Here is a 17,575-nt window from a genome sequence, read left to right as displayed (position 1 = left end):
GCAAAGAATGGGGTTTCAAGGCAATACTGTAATTCCTTTCTCAATAACTTGGATTATACAGTCTTAGCTCTGCCAAGGATAGTATAAGTCAGAGGACAATTGCAGCTTAAAAATTACCACTCAGTTCCTATTACAGATGCAGGGTTTCTCCAAGAAACTTTCTCTTACCCTCATAAATTCACAATAGTTCCATTCAGATATCCTTAATAAGAGATTCAAGAATCTTGGTACTTATGGCTAAAATTCTAGTAATGATTGAGAGGAGTGGATATCACCATGCTTATATATATATATATATATGTATATATATATATATATATATATATATATATATACGTATATATATGTATATATATATATGTATATATATGTATGTGTATATATATATATATATATGTATGTATATATATATGATATTTCTTTGAGAAAAAAGCTGATTATTTCAGTGACAATTCAAGGGACATGAATAATTGGAAGAATATACCCTTCAGAAACACACTACTTCTGAAAAATGACCTGAAAGGTGGCTGCTATAGCCTTGGATTCACTGATAAATTTTGAAAAAAAAAAAGTATTCATATTTCACTGCCCAGTTTGTTAGATTTCTGTCTTCAATTTTGACAAAGAAGTAAATGTCACCAAAATGCAAACAGAGCAAGCTGCTGCCTACTGTTCATTGCAGAGTACCTCAAACTATCTCTGGGCTTGTTGCTTGTGTTCCAACCCAGCCACCTCAAGAACTGGTGTTCATACTCATTTTTTATTGGTTCTTTTTAGTTATAAGTGACAGCAGAATCTGTTATGACATAAGAATAAAAGCATGCAATATATCATGTTCTAGTACAGACCCCAGTACCTCTCCTTCCCCTTCCCTTTTCCCACTTCCTATTCCCTTCCCTCTATTAATCTTTCTGCAATTTACTCACAGTTATATTTTTTATTAATTTCTCATGGAAGTACTCAATGGTGAGATTCACTGTCGTATATTCATGCATTTACTTAGGAAAGTTATGTCAGATTCATTCCACTGTCTTTCCTTTCCTACATCCCTCCTTTCCCTTCTTTATTTAAACTACTGAATTTCTACCCCCCTCCCTTATTGTGGGTTAGCTATCACAAATTAGTGAAAACATTCAACCTCTGGTTTTGAGGAATTGGCTTATTTCACTTAGCATGACAGTCTGTAAATCCATCCACTTACTGACAAATGTCCTAAAGTCATTCTTCTTTATGGCTGGGTAATATTCCATTGTGTACATATGCCACATTTGCACCTAGGCTGGTCACATAGCTTAGCTATTGTGAATTGTGCTGCTATAAACATTGATGTGGCTGTGTCCCTGTAGTGTGGTGATTTTAACTCCTTTGGTGGAAAACCTGGGTCAAATGGTGGTTCATTCCTAGTTTTCTGAGGCATCTCCATATTACTTTCCAGAGTGTTTGCACCAATTTGTAGACCCACCAACAGTGTGTGAGTGCACCTTTTCTCCCATGTCCTAACCAACATTTATTGTTACTTGTATTCTTGTTAATTGCCATTCTGATTGGAGTGAGAGGAAATCTTAGTGTAGTTTTAATTTGCATTTCTCTGATTGCTAGAAATTTGAACATTTTTTCATGTATTTTTTGACCACTCATATTTCTTCTTTTGAGAAGTATCTGTTAAGTTCCTTTGCCCATTTATTGATTGGGTTTTTTTGTTGTTGTTGTTGTTGTTTGTTTGTTTTCGGTGTTAAAGTTTTTGAGTTCTTTCTATATTCTTGGTATTAATGCCCTGTCTGAGGTGCAGATGGCAAAGGTTTATTTCATGTTCTGTAGACTCTCTCTTCATGTTTTTGATTGTTCCGTTTGCTATGAAGAAGCTTTTTAGTTTGATACCATCTCATTTATTGATTTTTTATTTTACTTCTTCCACTTTTAGAGTCTTGTTAAGGAAGTCAGTTCCTGGGTCAATATGTTGGAGTGTTGGGCCTATGTTTTCTTCTAACAGGTGCAGGGTTTCTGGTCTAATTCCTATCTATGTCTTTGAGCCACTTTGAGTTGAGTTTTTTCTTGAATTACACAGTTCTTAAATTGAGCTTATTACTGCAAAAAGGAAGTTTATTTTTTTAAGTTGTTCCAAGAAAAAACAGCTAAAGTAGGAAGATTCTGATGTAGAATCAAGGAATTAACCTTGGATGTCAAGGGTTTTTTTTTTTTTGTTTGTTTGTTTTCCTTTACATGCACTTCTACATACAGAGACAAGAGACGGAATTTTCTTGCTAAAAATTATAATCAATTGAATATTCCCTTTTAGTTACCTTTTTTTCCAAATTGTCTTTTAGCTCCATCTCCTCCTACTAATAAGAAAGCTGTAGTGTAGGAAACTTTTGTCCGGATGACAGAATTTTTGAAAGCAGAGCTCATTGAAGCTGATTCCAACATGGTTCTTTAAAAACATGAGCTTTTAAATTTAATTTTATTTATTTTGCATTCTCATGAACTATATCTACAATGTTTAGATAAACCACTCCTTTAAGAAGCATATGTGTGGTAGATATACTCTAAAATAGAACTGACTCTCTCCCCTGCCTACTGCTGAAACTCTGTTCCTGTGTGGATTGTGGTGGGCTGTTAAGAGGAAGCCACCACATACCTGAAACCTGGAATGTGCTTGAACTCTTCTTGATCCCTTTCAGGAAGTTAGATTTTTACTATCCCACACATAAGGACAGAAAATCTCTTGGCTTGATCCTGAAATGCTTTAGAAAACCCAGTGGAATGAATGGCACTTATATGACATTTAGATAGGCAGACTTTGGTCTCTGGGCTAAATTTTGGCCCAGGAATATAGCGAAATGAGAAGGAAAATTAACCTTATTAGAGAAACTAACTTTTATACACTTTTCGTTTCATTGTCTGTGTCTTAGAGGTTCATTTGAAGATTCTACAACCAGATTTTACACAGCATGTGTGGTGGAAGCTTTTGCCTATCTGCATTCCAAAGGAATCATTTACAGGGACCTCAAGCCAGAAAATCTCATCCTGGATCATCGAGGTTATGCCAAACTGGTCAGTGCTTTTCATACATGGGTTCTGTTCTGAAAGTTTTAAAATATCCATTTATAAAACTGTCTTTGTTTGCTAACATTAAAATCTGGTTTCCACTGTAGTGTTACAACTATTCTTAAAAGTAGGATTTAGCATTAGAGTTTTCAACTAAATATATTTTCAAATTATGTAAAAGTTATAAGGAATTATGTTGTCTAAGTTTCAGATACTACTCTGGCAAAACATGCTTTTTGACAAGTGTTAGGAAACACTATTCCTGGTGCATGTTCATAGACCTAAAAGAGCTTATAGGTTATTTTTCCTAGTCAGACTTCTGCCATCCAAAGGCAAGGCACATTTATAATATAGACAACTGTGAACCATTTTAATAGTATTTATTTAAGAAAAATGCTAATGGTAAAAATTGAACTCTGCCAATAATGTTCTCAGGTGATGATGATGATGATGATGATGATGATAATGATAATGTCAAAAGTTCTAAAGATTTACTGTAGAATGGAAGTTCTCCTATTTTAAAATGTACAAATTTTCTGGGTCTTGGATCTGTCAGTGCCTGATTCCATTTTTAAGCTTTGGGGATTTTTTATATAGCATATGGTTCTTAAAGAAATCAAATCAATACAATTAATTATTTATAGTGACATCTGAATTGTTTTAGAAAAGAAATAGATTTTCTGCATTTGCAGCTCCCCTTTTGAAAGGTTTCTCAAAAAAAATAAGGTTCCACTCTTATTTTATTCATGTTTACCAGGGGCAGACTCGTGTATACTTTTTAATATTTTTTTTTTAGTTGTAGATGGACACAATACCTTTATTTGTTTATGTGGTGCTGAGCATAGAACCCAGGACCATTTCTTTCAATGATAACATGCCTTCTCAAATAATTAATATTAATTAAATTGTCAATTGCATAAAGTCCAGCATAAATCAGTATATTCTGGGAAAGATGCTGGGTAGGAGCACTTGGACTTTTAATGTTTTTGAGTAAAGGGGAAATTTTTTCTTTATGCCACAACTTCTGGTGGCATAAAAGTAGGAAAAAATGAAAAATTCTTCAGGAAAGAAAGTTTGCTTTTCTTATTAATCATGTGAATTTAATTCAATATTTGGGTCCAACTTTTCCCACTGCAACAGGGTTCAATCAGGGTAACATTGTTTGCTGGATACATGATTCCTTTTAGAAAAGAAAATCATAATAGCCTGGATCTGTTATTTTTTATTTTCATGATTCAGCAAAATAATTTATTGCATTACAACCTAATCATAAGTGGCTTACTATCTTATCTTTCTCTCTTTTTAAGGTTGATTTTGGCTTTGCAAAGAAAATAGGATTTGGAAAGAAAACATGGACTTTTTGTGGGACTCCAGAGTATGTAGCCCCAGAGATCATCTTAAACAAAGGTCATGACATTTCAGCTGACTATTGGTCATTGGGAATTCTAATGTATGAACTTCTGACTGGCAGGTATGGACATTTATAGGGAACTGCTAGTAAAATTAGACCACATACAATTTTACATTCCTGACTTTATCACTGTGATTAGTCCATCTAGGTAGATTTCAGCATATCTCACACTTTAATTATTTATGCTAATGACAATTCACAAAGATTTAAAATACGTCCAATGAAGACAACCAAATTTTTAGTCTCATTATTGCTAAGTCCTTATATGTATGTGAATGTAGAAGGATCCAGTGTCTTAATTTGAGATTTTGAATCTAATCTTGTAGCTGACAATGAAGCAAGGGAAATGATAATCTTAAAATTTCAAAGGTTAACATAGAAGTAAGAGAACTGTTTAGCAATTTTATATATGTGTGTGAATGTGTGAATTTACAACACGTGAATGTGTTGCTGATTATTTATATAATATTGTAATCAACAACAACCAAAATGGGCATTAGGAATATCACATGGCATAAAACAGATTACAAGCTCCCCAAAGACCAACATTAACAGAGAAGTGAATACATAACTATGAAATGTAGTAAGAACAGAAAGTGGAAGGGCCTTTATGACCCACAGAGTTTGGTAGAGAACTACGTTTGTCCAGAAGGCTTTTCAAGAATTGAAGACCTATAGTGCCAACACTTTAAAAGGAAGACTGGGACTTAGATGTAGAGAGGAAAAAGAAAGGGCATCATAGGCATGGCTTTCCTTAAAATTTAAAATAGAATTATAGTCTATGATCCAGTAATCCCATTACTGAGTATATAGCCAAGAAAATAAAATCAGTCTGTTGAGGGACATCTGCACTCCCCTGTTCACTGCAGTCTTATTCATAATAGCCCAAATATAGAACTATCCTAAGTATCCATCAGCTAATATATGGATAAAGACAATGTGGTACATATACTCCATGGAACACTTGTTTGACCATTTTAAAGGATGAAAGACTGACTTTTGCCACATGCAGCATAGAAGGAGCTGGAGGTCATTATGTTAACTGAAATGAACCAAATACAGGGAGACAAATATTGTATGAACTTACTTCTGGGTAGAATTTGGAAAACTTGATTTTTAGAAATTGAGTGAAGAACAGTGGTTATCAGAGGCTGTAAAGCGTACAGGGGAGTGATGGAATGGGGAGAGGTTGATCAATGGGTACTAAGGTACAGTTAGATACGAGTTAGAAGTGCTGGTGTGCTACTGCATAGTAGGGTGACTATAGATGTCAATACGGTGCTGCACATTTCAGAAAGCTACAAGAAAGGACTTTGACAGTTTTCACTATAAAGAAATGATAAACATTTGTGGAGATAAATGTTTCTAATCTAATTTAAGTATGATGCAAAGTATACATGTATCAACACATTATATGGAATCCATTAATATGTATGCTTTTTACGTTTTATGAATCAGTTAAAAAATAAAACTTTTTAAATGTTAAAAAATATCGAATGCAAAGAAAAAAGTGTAGCTGTAGAGATAGTACGTAGGTTGGAAAAATGGAAAAGTAAAGATCCAGAAATTTTTGTAGAAAGAGGATGTAGAAGTCAATGGAAATAGAAAAGCACAATTGTATGTGTGAATAGGATATTACAAATGGGAAGGAAAAGCTTAATTGCATAATAGAAAATACATCACATAAATACTTAACTCAGTGTATACTTTTTTAAATATATTTTTTTAGTTGTAGATGGACATAATGCCTTTATTTATGTATCTTTATGTGGTGCTGAGATAGAACTCAGGTCCTACACACATGCTAGGTGAGCACTCTACCACTGAGCGACAACCCTGGCCCCTTAGTGTATACTTTTGATATCTGGTGATTATGATATAACCTTCAGAATAATAACACCACAATGTGTCAAGTATGATTTTCCAAATTCAGTGACAAAGATAATCATATTACCATCAAAATTACATCATGTATGGTGTTGACTGTGAGGAGGATTAGAATTGCCGTACCTTTTCTAGACACCTTTATTGCTTAAAGATAATATACCAAGTATTATGTAGTTCTTGGAGAATGTTATGGTATAAACCCAAGTAATTTATATCAAGACAGTTTATTCTTAAAATACAATACAAATGCAACATATAATGTACTGAGGCATTTCTCAAAAACACTTCTACATGACCAAGTCCACAGAAAGATGAGTTCAAATAAAGCACTCAGGATCAGAGAAACTAGAAAAAGGATCGAATGGAGAGTTTTGCATTAAAAACTAGAGTTTTAGTTGAAATAATTTAAATTTGTATTGCTGTACAGAATTTAAGTCTTATAATTTTTAACAATCTTAAAACAATACCAAAACCAACCAAAGTTGAAGTAGTAGGAGGAAAATAGAACTAACTATATGTATACTTATACCTCATCATTTATAATTAAGAATCTTAATTGTTTTGAAAGCTGAAGCATGTTATTTTTAAAAAGAAAGTATAAATTCAAAGTTTTTATAAATTACTTTAGAGAAAACTTTCAGGAATTTATGTTGTCATTGAAGAATTGCTATTTGAATCTTACCATATTTCTAGTTTTACTCCTGAGTTGAATAAAGTCAAAGTAAATTGAATGCCTATATTTTTCAAAATCGAGTGTAATATAATCCATGTTTTTCCATCTACACAGATAAAAATACAAAATTATGTTAACCAAATGCTGATAATTAATATTTGGGTATTTGATAATTTTTTCTTTTAAGTAATTTTAAGTTTTACATATTGCCTGAATATCTTAGAATGTATGTGCATCACTTCTGAAAAACCACAAAAGCCTTCTTTAAAAAAATTGTTCTATTTATCTAAGATAAACATATAAATATAAAAGCAAAATCATGAACTAAAATGCATTCAATTCATAAAAAATGCCAGATTTGTGTCTTCCTCACTTTTTAAACTAAATGTCAAAATTCCTAAGAAAGAGAATATTCAATTGTAACATCACACAAAACTTTTTAAATTCTAAGAGAATACTAAACATCATCTCATGTTTATTCATTTTAAAAGTGACTAAAATTGACTTATAGCTAATAACATATTAAAGTAAACAGAAAATAATTGTTACAGAAAATGAGGCAGATAGCGTCACATCCCTCAACAAAAGCAAATGGGCTTCTATTTTACATCTACCGAATAAAAGGAAATGATTTAAACTTCTATTAATAAACATGTAGTACAAAAATAAAATAATCCACAAGATTTCTTCTCAAAGAAACAAAAACCCTGGATAAAGTTGATTGGCGTGACAAAGGCCAAAGAGTTAAGGGATAGTTTTTTAATGACCCAGGACAACAAGAAGCTAGGCACCTGCACTAAACAGAAATGAGGGGAACATCAGAGAAACCTCATCCATTTATGGTTTTTGCCAAGGGCTTGCATAGTGTTTGGCTGCTAATTGAATTTCTTTTTGTTTTCACTACTAATGTAAGCCCCAACATAAGAATTGGTATCATTATTGGAGTTTATAAATTTCACCATTCTTATTTAGAAAGTAAAAATAATGTCTCTGATCATATCTTGCTCTCATTCTCACAGCCCACCTTTCTCAGGCCCAGATCCTATGAAAACCTATAATATCATATTGAGGGGGATTGACATGATAGAATTTCCAAAGAAGATTGCCAAAAATGCTGCTAACTTAATCAAAAAACTATGCAGGTAATTGTTTTAAACACATTGTTTTTGAAAGGATCGTAGTGTGAAAATAATTAGATTACTTAACAAAATGATTATTTTACTTTCAGGGACAACCCGTCAGAAAGATTAGGAAATTTGAAAAATGGAGTGAAAGACATTCAAAAGCACAAGTAAGTCCTCTTTCTTAATAACTTTTAGGTGTCTTTTGATATGTTTAGAGTTATTGGTGTATAAGGGATACAGCTCTCCTACAGGAATAGCCAAAGAGCTTGTAGAGACAGGTTAGCCTTTCCAAGACCCTTCCTCCTGAGCTGTACTTAGATATATGTGACAACCCTGTGGCTATAGCAAATTCACTGATTCAGTTGCTCTGAACTCACACTAGTTAGCATTTCTTTTTCCTCTCTGGCCCAAAGGAAAAAAAAATGTTTATTTTTAATTTAGGGACTCTACTCCCTACTAGAATATTAAAAACAAAGTTGCCCACTATAGCATACCTAAGTTTTTTAGATTAAAGCCAAAATATATATTTTTCCAACTACCTCCCAATTAAATATAACAGGAAAGCAGTACAGAGTACACCCTTTTTGAAATGTAGGTAACATCCAGGTTCGCTGGATGTTCCAAAGCTAATCTAAACATAGACTGATTTTTCTCTTAGCCTGCTTACCTGACACTCCCAAGAAATTCATATCTTTATCAAAGGAACTTATTTACTGAACTATCTGAAATCTAGAAGGCCTATTAAGAATTTGGTGTACACATTTGCTAATGGTGGCATCTTCATAGAACAAAAGGAAAACACCTTCCTGTGCCAGTATGTTGTTCTTATTTTCACAGAAAAGCTGTATATAAAATACCTTTTTTCTATCTTAAAAAGGAAAAAAAAGTGAGGAAATTGGGATATGAAGAGACAAATAGAGGACTATGAAAAGGGTGATTAGCTTAGGCTGCACTCTGAATCAGTGGCAGAGATGGAAAGTTAATTTTCTGTCCTCACTTCATCTCCTGACTCTATCTCCTTAAAATAAAGAGTCTAGTAAGGCACAGGGCCAATCATATTATGACACTTATAAATTGTAATGACAATGGAGGAACAAGGTTATACAGATATTACAACTGAAATGACAAGAAAAACAGTTGCATAGCGGTTGGTGTTCAAATTTGACAATCACACTTTCAAAATATGCTTTTTATGAGATAAGCTAATTGAAAAACATCTGATTCAAGAGAAAGCATTTTGTCACAGGAAGATATTAGCCTAATTGCTTTCTAGGGCACACAAACCCTACGTGTTGTCCTGGAAGACGCCAGAGAAGGTTCTATCTATCTTCTGATGATGTTTTTTCCTTTTCTAGATGGTTTGAGGGCTTTAACTGGGAAGGTCTGAGGAAGGGCACCTTGACTCCTCCCATCATACCAAGTGTAAGTGACTTTCCATCTGAAATTGTGTGACGTGCTCTCTGGTGTTGATATCATCAACAAAGAAGTGTTATTTGTCAAATTTTGTCCTGTAATGGGTTAAATAAGCTATCAAAGTACCCCATTAAAATGATGGAGTACTCGAAACTCCCAACTTCAAAACAGATAACTTTGGGGATGGTTGCTATGGATGCGTTTTAGCCTTATCTTTTTTAACTCTCCACTTTCATTCCAGTCGCCTGTGTTGATGAATATGGTTTAATTTTTGCTGTGGTAAAGACTAACTATGTGCATGTGTAGACAGAATCACAAAATGAATCTGCAGCAACCAGTTCAGCGGTTATCATTTCTTGGCCAGCATTCCATTTCTGCCTCTGTAGTTCTCCCTGCCCCGCAATGTGACTTTGAAGCACTCTCAGATACAACATATCCTTTCATTCCTCTATCAAGCTCTGAAAGAAAAAGAGCCAGGTGTGGTGGCACTTGCTTATAATCCCAGTGAGTCAAGAGGCTGAGGCAGGAGGACCACAAGTTCAAGGCCAGCCTCAGCAATTTAGTGAGGCCCTAAGCAACTTAATGAGGGTCTCAAAATTAAAAATATATATATATAAAAGGCTGGGGATGTAGCTCATGATAAAATGCCTCTGGGTTCAATCCCTAGTCCAAAACTAACTAAATAAATAAATAATAAAAGAAAAAGATTCTTTTCTTTTTTTTAACAATCAGGTTTCTTATTAAATAGCCACTACATTCACTAAATGGATTCTTTACATCATAATTACCTGAAATAGATTTCAACTGATTGCATCTATATTTTTCATCTGTCCTGCATCTGTTTAATAAAATATAGTGTGTCTTAATCAAGAGAGAGAGGGCTGCTTTATGATCCTGGGACTTTTATTCATATGCTACCTCTTTCTAAGATTAATTCAAGTCTGCAGAAAATATTACACAGAAAATATTTTTCTTTTTTCTAAGATTTATTTCTGAGTCAACATTTGTGTATACATAAAACAAAATAAAAAAATACCATTACCATGTCCCACATTACAGATGCTAATTGCATTCATGAAGATTTGGTTTTAGAACAAAAGTAGAGAAAAAAGCTGGAAGAGAGAAATAAATAAATGCTAAACTCAAATTATTCTAATGTAAATTTATTTTTAAGGGATCTTTTAAGCAATAGAAATATTAAACTGGCTTCTTGCTGATGCTCTGCTGATTGGACTTTGCCCAGTAAATTTATAAGAATTTTGCTCAAGTTTAGAAATGGCTCTTATAGAGAGAATAAAGAACAATGCCTGGATTCTGCCTGCTTCTCTGCCTCATCTCTGCATACCGTTCCCATTTCTTATATAGCAGTTATGTCAGTATCTTTTGGTTACTTCAAAGCATGGAGCTCTCTCTCTGTGTCTCACCTCAGGACCTTGGCATGTGCTACCCTCCATATTGAATTCACTGATTCTTAGGCTATAAATCATACTTTTTCAAGAGGCTTTATATGTTCACTCTTATACTTTCAAAGCACTATATATATAACATATACATATATATGTAAGTGTACATATATATGAATATATATAGTGTGTGAATATATATACATATATATGTATATATACATATGTTGCAGCACTAGCCAAAGTTCATATTTACATAAATATTTTCTTAATTATTGGTTTTAACCACATAATTTATTTCTTTAATATAAATCCCTGTGGGGATTTATTTTTATTTTTACTTACCACTGTTAACCACAATTCAAACCCAATTACATAGTAGATGTACCTATTACATAGTAGATGCTCAAAAAATTGCCATTGAAAAGGGGATAAAAATGCTTTTTAAAATTCAAAATAGAGCTGCGTGATGGCACATGCCTGTAACCCAGCAGCTTGGGAGGCTGAGGCAGGAGGATCGTGAGTTCAAAGCCAGCCTCAGTAAAAGCAAGGTGCTAAGAAACTCAGTGAGACCCTGTCTCTAAAAAAAATACAAAATAGGGCTGGGGATGTGGCTCAGTAGTCAAATGTCCCTGAGTTCAATCCCCAGTACTAAAATAAATAAAATAAAATAAAATTCAAAATAGAGAAAATGTAGTACATGCACATAATGGCATATTATTCAGTCATAAAAAATAATGCAAATCTGTTATTTGTAGCAATAAACCAGGCACAGAAAGACAAATGCCGCCTGTTCTCACTTATATGTAGAATCTAAAACAGTTCATCTCTTAGAAGTTGAGAGTAGAATAGGGACTACCAGAGGCTGGGAAGACTAGGGCAATAGAAACAGGAAGCGGGGGAGGTTGATCAGTGGGTACTAAACAGCTAAAACAGGAGCAAGGGGTTCTTGTGTGCTATCACACAGAACAGGGACCGCAGATAACAAAAATACACTATATATTTCAAGAAACTATACGAAGGGATTTTGAAAGTTTCACTACAAACCAATGATAAATGTTTGAGAAGACAAATATGTTTAACCTAATTTAAACATTATGCGATGCACACATGTATCAAAAATTGCATGTATAATTTTTATGTTTCTATGTATCCGTTTAAAAATAACAATTCTTTTTAATAATGGAGAGTAAAGTAAAATCCCATGAAAAAATAGCCAGAAACCTACTCATTTGTTTTCTCATGTTGCAGGTTGCATCACCCACAGACACAAGCAATTTCGACAGTTTTCCTGAGGACAGTGACGAGCCACCGCCTGATGACAACTCAGGCTGGGATATAGACTTCTAATGTATTTCTCTTACCTGCTTCTGCCTTGCTGAAGACAGCTTTTTCTGAGACACAGCTGCCAGCAAACTTGAGGGAAAGAGAGAAGATTAGTGCTCGGGGTCACCATGATGCCTTTGATTGATGCTGCTCCAGTAACTACAGTGGCATTAGGACTTATTGCTTAGATGACAATAGTGCTCTTTACATGTTTTCTGTTTGAACCTAAAATAGCAGTTGACATGGTGGTCCTGAAGCAAAGCCTTTCACCAGTAAAGTGATGTTTTCTATTGTTGCAAGGATCTTGCTTTGCTCTGACTATAATTTGAAAGACTGTAGGAAGCACTTCAATCTAGTAAAAGAGACTGTACCTTGCTAGACTTTTCAAGATGAAAGAATAATATATTGGTACGATAGATGATGATGGTACAGAACCTGGGCTATCTCCTTTTTTTAAATGAAGGTTGTGGAATCTATTACTGCAAGCCGGTGTATATACCGTAGAAAAGAGGACCACACATCTGTGGGTCACGGAGTTCATGTCTAACCAGTGCTAGAAGTTTCATGATTTTATTTCCCAGCAGTGCTGATGACAAGACTGAATGTTACCTTTTCTTTCTGACAGATTTTAAAAATTGATATGATAAAAGCACAACTGCTATGGATTCTCCTGAGACCTTTCATAGCAGGTATATATGCGTTTTAGCAGAGGATTGAAAAAAAATGCATGATATTCATTTCTTTTTGATAAATTGGCATGACAGAGTGGGGGAAAAAGCAATTCATAAGACCATTTCATATTTTAAAAAATTATTGTGCTTAAAGATGGTCCTGGAAATAAGTGACTAGCAGCCAATTGGTTTATCTATTTACCTAACATACCCTCAAACTGAGGCTTAAAATATTTCCTTTTATAAAAATAAACCCTTGAGTTAGGGGTGGGATAGGGTGGGGAGGGATTAAGACCCATCCAAAAAAACAAAAACAAAACTATATAGGTGCTATGTATATCTTTCATCTGTAATGTCAGTGTCTGAACAGACAACACAAATTCTAAACCTTACATGTCTAGCCAGAGACTCAAGCATTTCACTAAATTTATTAAACCAAACACCTGTCAGATTTCACTTACACAACATAGTCTAGGTTTGAGAGAAAAAGGTGATTTGGAAATCTTTTTGAACTAGCTTCTTGTCTTAGGCCTGAACCAAAAAAGAAAAAAAAAAGAAAAAGAAAGTCAGAAAACACAATGTCAAAGTTATTAAAGTTCACAAAACCAGGAAGCTCACTCATTTGAGGTCAGGAAAGAAAACAAGAAATTGTCCAGGTGTTGATTACCTTTTCCTGAATAAGCCCACACATTTGTTCAAGTAGGAAAAGGTTAGAGAAGGAAAAATGAACATGAGTTCATAAAAATTGATTTTAGCTAAATAAAACAAATATTAGTGAACATGAAATTTATACTAGACTAGAAATGAAAATATCAAACTGATTTGCTTTTTTTCACATGAAGAATCAGCAAATGAAACCAGGTCCATTGGCGGCAGGCTGGTTGAACATTATTAGCTGTCTATAGCTGAGTTTTCTGGAAGCTTTTCCTTGACAGATAGCATTACACCTACATAGACCAATGTATAACCTTCAAAGATGTCTTGGAACTGTGTGTGAACTTGGTATAATTAAGACAGGTTTGCTTTTTAACATTAGAGTGTTTTACTAATCAATCTAATGTAGATGTTTCTGCAAAACTATATTGAATTGGCTTGACATATCTTAGCCAAGAAAGTGTATATTATGAATTTTGTTTGAATTTTTTATACTCAAAAAACTACTTTAGAACATGATATCAAAATATACTCTAAAACATGTTCAGCATAAAACTACTAAGTTTGTATTATGTATAATTAGGATAAAAATTGATTAAAACTTTGATCCTGATATTATTGATATTATTGTTATTGGAACATTCCCTCCCTTACAAATTCTCAAAATCATTATATATATATATATAATTCCAGTTACCACCAATGTTCAGTGATTTTTGTTTAAAGATTGTGTGGTGTAGGCATGCAAAAGGCTTGCTAGAATATTAAATTTACCTTGTCATTAGGAAAGTAAATCTGATCCTACAAATTTTCAAATATCACAAAAGTTCCAGAAATTAGCACTTACTGTGCATTTTGGACTATGGTTCACGTCTAAGACAACCCATTTGTAAAGTTCTGTGGAGAAGGAAGAAGTAGCATTCAGCACAATGTAACTGTAGATTGTTTTTCCCACCTGTACCTACATCTTTGTTCATTTCACCCATAACATTACATCAGGATGTCTAAAGCAATCACCAAAAACTAAAGGTGAACTATATCTTCCAAGAATTATTAACAGAAAACATTCATCTGATTTACAATATTTAATTTTAAGGAATTAAATCTTGTCTTAATGAAGACACTAGGGCTATAATTCATGGTCAGCTTCATAAAGTGCATCTCATTTTACTTCTGAATTTTTCATGCCCCTTCTTTTTTCTTACATTAAAGAACATCTGGATAAGTTAGAATAGTGCCAACTTGTTTGATTTGTGAACTGACTTTCTTGTCAATATTTCCAGTATGGGAAATAAGGGCTTTCTGTGTGTCTTGATTCACAGGAAAACTGAAAACTGCCAAGGAAAGGAACATCAAAGTTGAGATAGATTGAATACATTAGAGAAAATTATTTGTGGAAAATTGCTGTAATTGATTTTTATGTTTATTACCTTCCTTGTTATTACAGTATGAATCAGACCCATGTAGCATTTAAAACAAATGTATTTTGATTATATACTTAACAAATCATAGTTTTTACTTACAATTATAAATATACATGTGAATTTTACATGTATAATGATACATACATAACTATTGGATTTTTCTTGCTTCATTTTTAAATGACTGAACTGATGATGAACTTAAAGAAGTCAGCTACCATATTGACAACAAGGATATTAGAACTGATTTCATACAATAGAGGTGATCTGTGCATTATCCATAACACTGTTTTCTTTCACAATAGGACCACAGACAAATGTTTATGTAAATAGATATTTTTGTGTGATATTTTGTGGTACATATAACTTTTTTTAGTGTTTCACAGCATTATTATTTTGTTTTATTTGTATTGAATAATGTTTTTAGGTCCAAGTAGACTTGAATTAATGTCATAATTGTCAGTATTATTGAAAACTATGTCAACAGTACTGTTATTCATCTGTCCCATAGTTTAGAACATGACCTGGCTATCTGGCATTGTTGCAAGTGCCTTAAATTCATGGCATCTGATTAAAAAAAAACAAATTTGGTGTTATGCTGCATGACAAAGACAAACACACCTCAAAATGTTGTCCTTTCTTAGCTTGCTGCGTTTTACAGTTCTTTCTGCTAACAATTTATAAGCCTTTATTATATAATATTGATGAATTACAGAAATGATGAAGTTGTTCTCTTATTTCTGTTAAATGTACCAGAGCTGTGTATCTGTTAATGAGATACAGCGTCATTTCTGTGAAATGTATAAATGTATGTGCAGGTCAAATTAATACATGACATACTATCAGTCTGTATACAGGTATTCCTGTTTTGCTAAGCTGTGCAGATTCAGTGAAAAAGCAATTAGTGCAGTCATGTTCCAACATATCTCATTTTATAGACTCCATTAACAATGGGTCCAACCCAAAAGAAAATCAGAAATGACTGCTAACCACACCTCGTTCTGAAACCAATGACGAAAAAGTAACTTGGTGCACCACTCAACAAAACAGGATGCTTTCTTTGAGTTCTTGTATATGCAAATCATTTATGAGGCAAGTTTTCGACAGACCTGGAAAGCAAAACATTGAAAGTATGTTGTAAGCCCTCCTCTTTATCTGCCCCTGCATCAACAGACAGAGCTCTGGGACCTTGACCATGACTCAGAGGTTTGGGCTTTCTGAGTAAAGAGACATTTCTTTAAGCATCATCTATCAAATTTATTTCAATGTATGATGTTTTTACAACTGGTCAGTTCTTTTGTATTCTTATTGCTATGGTTATTTGATTGTCCTCTTAGAATTTGTTCTACATGAAAGAGTCCTTTGTTAGTCAGAATGCAACAAACTGTCATCAAATGGTCATTGACCACTTGCACTCTTTTGATGTAGATTAAAAACTTTTTCATAAACTTAACCTGCTTTGATTTGCTCTGTATTTTTCCTGCAGCTGTAATTGCTGAGTGCCTGTTGTATACTTTATAGAGTTGAAATAAAAAATAATTACTTTTGAATTTAGTTTCTCTTTAATTCCACATGAGTTTTAAAAGATGGAATTGGTATATCATACTAGAAGGGAACTACCATGTAGTGCTATTGTAGAATATAACTACAGTCATCTAGAAAATACTTCTATTCCACACATCTTTCATGAAATAATCTAATCTGATCTAAAATCAGTCTAACAATTCAGTTTAAAGAACTCAATGGGAATAACACTGGGCCACCTGGCAAATGTCGACCAAATGTAGATATCCATATGAAACCATAAATTAGCAGATTTCACTATATTACCACAAAACACTCCTTTGGGCATTTCTCATCAAACTCCAGAGTAGACAAGCAAAGGGAGGATTCCCATAAATTACTATATGCAAGGATGGAAAGCAATTTCACAAGTCTTTGTCCAATGTTTGTTCACTGGGTCCCTCTGTTAAGCTTCATATACATAAAAGCATATAGTTTTAAAGAATATGATTATAACTCATTCAACTCTTCAAAACCCTGGTAAACAGATTATTCCTTCATCTTTTTGTTCCTCACTGCAGTAATGAGGTACACATTGAAATCTGATGCACAGCATAAAGATTCCCTCATTATGACTGCATTTGTATTGTTGACACCACATTGTCAATGATAGTGAGTTAAAAACCCTGGATAAAAGAAAACTAGAAACTTAGTCTAGTTTGCTTTCTCAGACAGAGTCAATAACATACTTTGAAAAAAAATACTATATCAATATATCACATAAAATAATTTTATTTATTTTGAAACTTGAAGTGTAACATTTTAAACTATCTATCCTATAATTTCTTTAATTTTCACACTGTAGATTTAAGAAAGAATGATCTTCCCTAATCAATCTTTTTAAAATAACTACACAGTTTTAGGAGCAAAACACAGATTAACAGTCACGATCACTTCAGAGATGGCAGTGAGGGAGGGTTGGCAATGGTGAGGACACGGCTCCTACCACTGTCACATTTGCACATATTAATTTCAATGCAATTA

General features: G+C 33.5%; 1 protein-coding gene across 4 annotated transcripts in view; it reads left to right on the top strand.

Moving 5' to 3' along the window:
- Positions 1 to 16,529, top strand: part of Prkg1 (protein kinase cGMP-dependent 1) — a 1,145,359-nt gene extending 1,128,830 nt beyond the window's left edge. For all 4 annotated transcript variants that reach the window (XM_076834291.1, XM_076834290.1, XM_076834292.1 and 1 more), the window contains 6 exons: positions 2,910 to 3,051; positions 4,353 to 4,516; positions 8,036 to 8,158; positions 8,245 to 8,307; positions 9,496 to 9,562; positions 12,208 to 16,529. In XM_076834291.1, coding sequence (XP_076690406.1) covers positions 2,910 to 3,051; positions 4,353 to 4,516; positions 8,036 to 8,158; positions 8,245 to 8,307; positions 9,496 to 9,562; positions 12,208 to 12,306 — 658 coding nt within the window. In that variant the 3' untranslated portion in view covers positions 12,307 to 16,529. The remainder of the gene's footprint in view (positions 1 to 2,909; positions 3,052 to 4,352; positions 4,517 to 8,035; positions 8,159 to 8,244; positions 8,308 to 9,495; positions 9,563 to 12,207) is intronic.
- Positions 16,530 to 17,575: the final 1,046 nt, after the last annotated feature.

This window comes from Callospermophilus lateralis, chromosome 15 (genome assembly GCF_048772815.1).
Source record: "Callospermophilus lateralis isolate mCalLat2 chromosome 15, mCalLat2.hap1, whole genome shotgun sequence".
In the NCBI taxonomy this organism is placed as follows: domain Eukaryota; kingdom Metazoa; phylum Chordata; class Mammalia; order Rodentia; family Sciuridae; genus Callospermophilus; species Callospermophilus lateralis.
The sequence above is the reverse complement of the archived record's forward strand: the minus strand, read 5'-3'. Positions and strand labels throughout refer to the sequence as shown.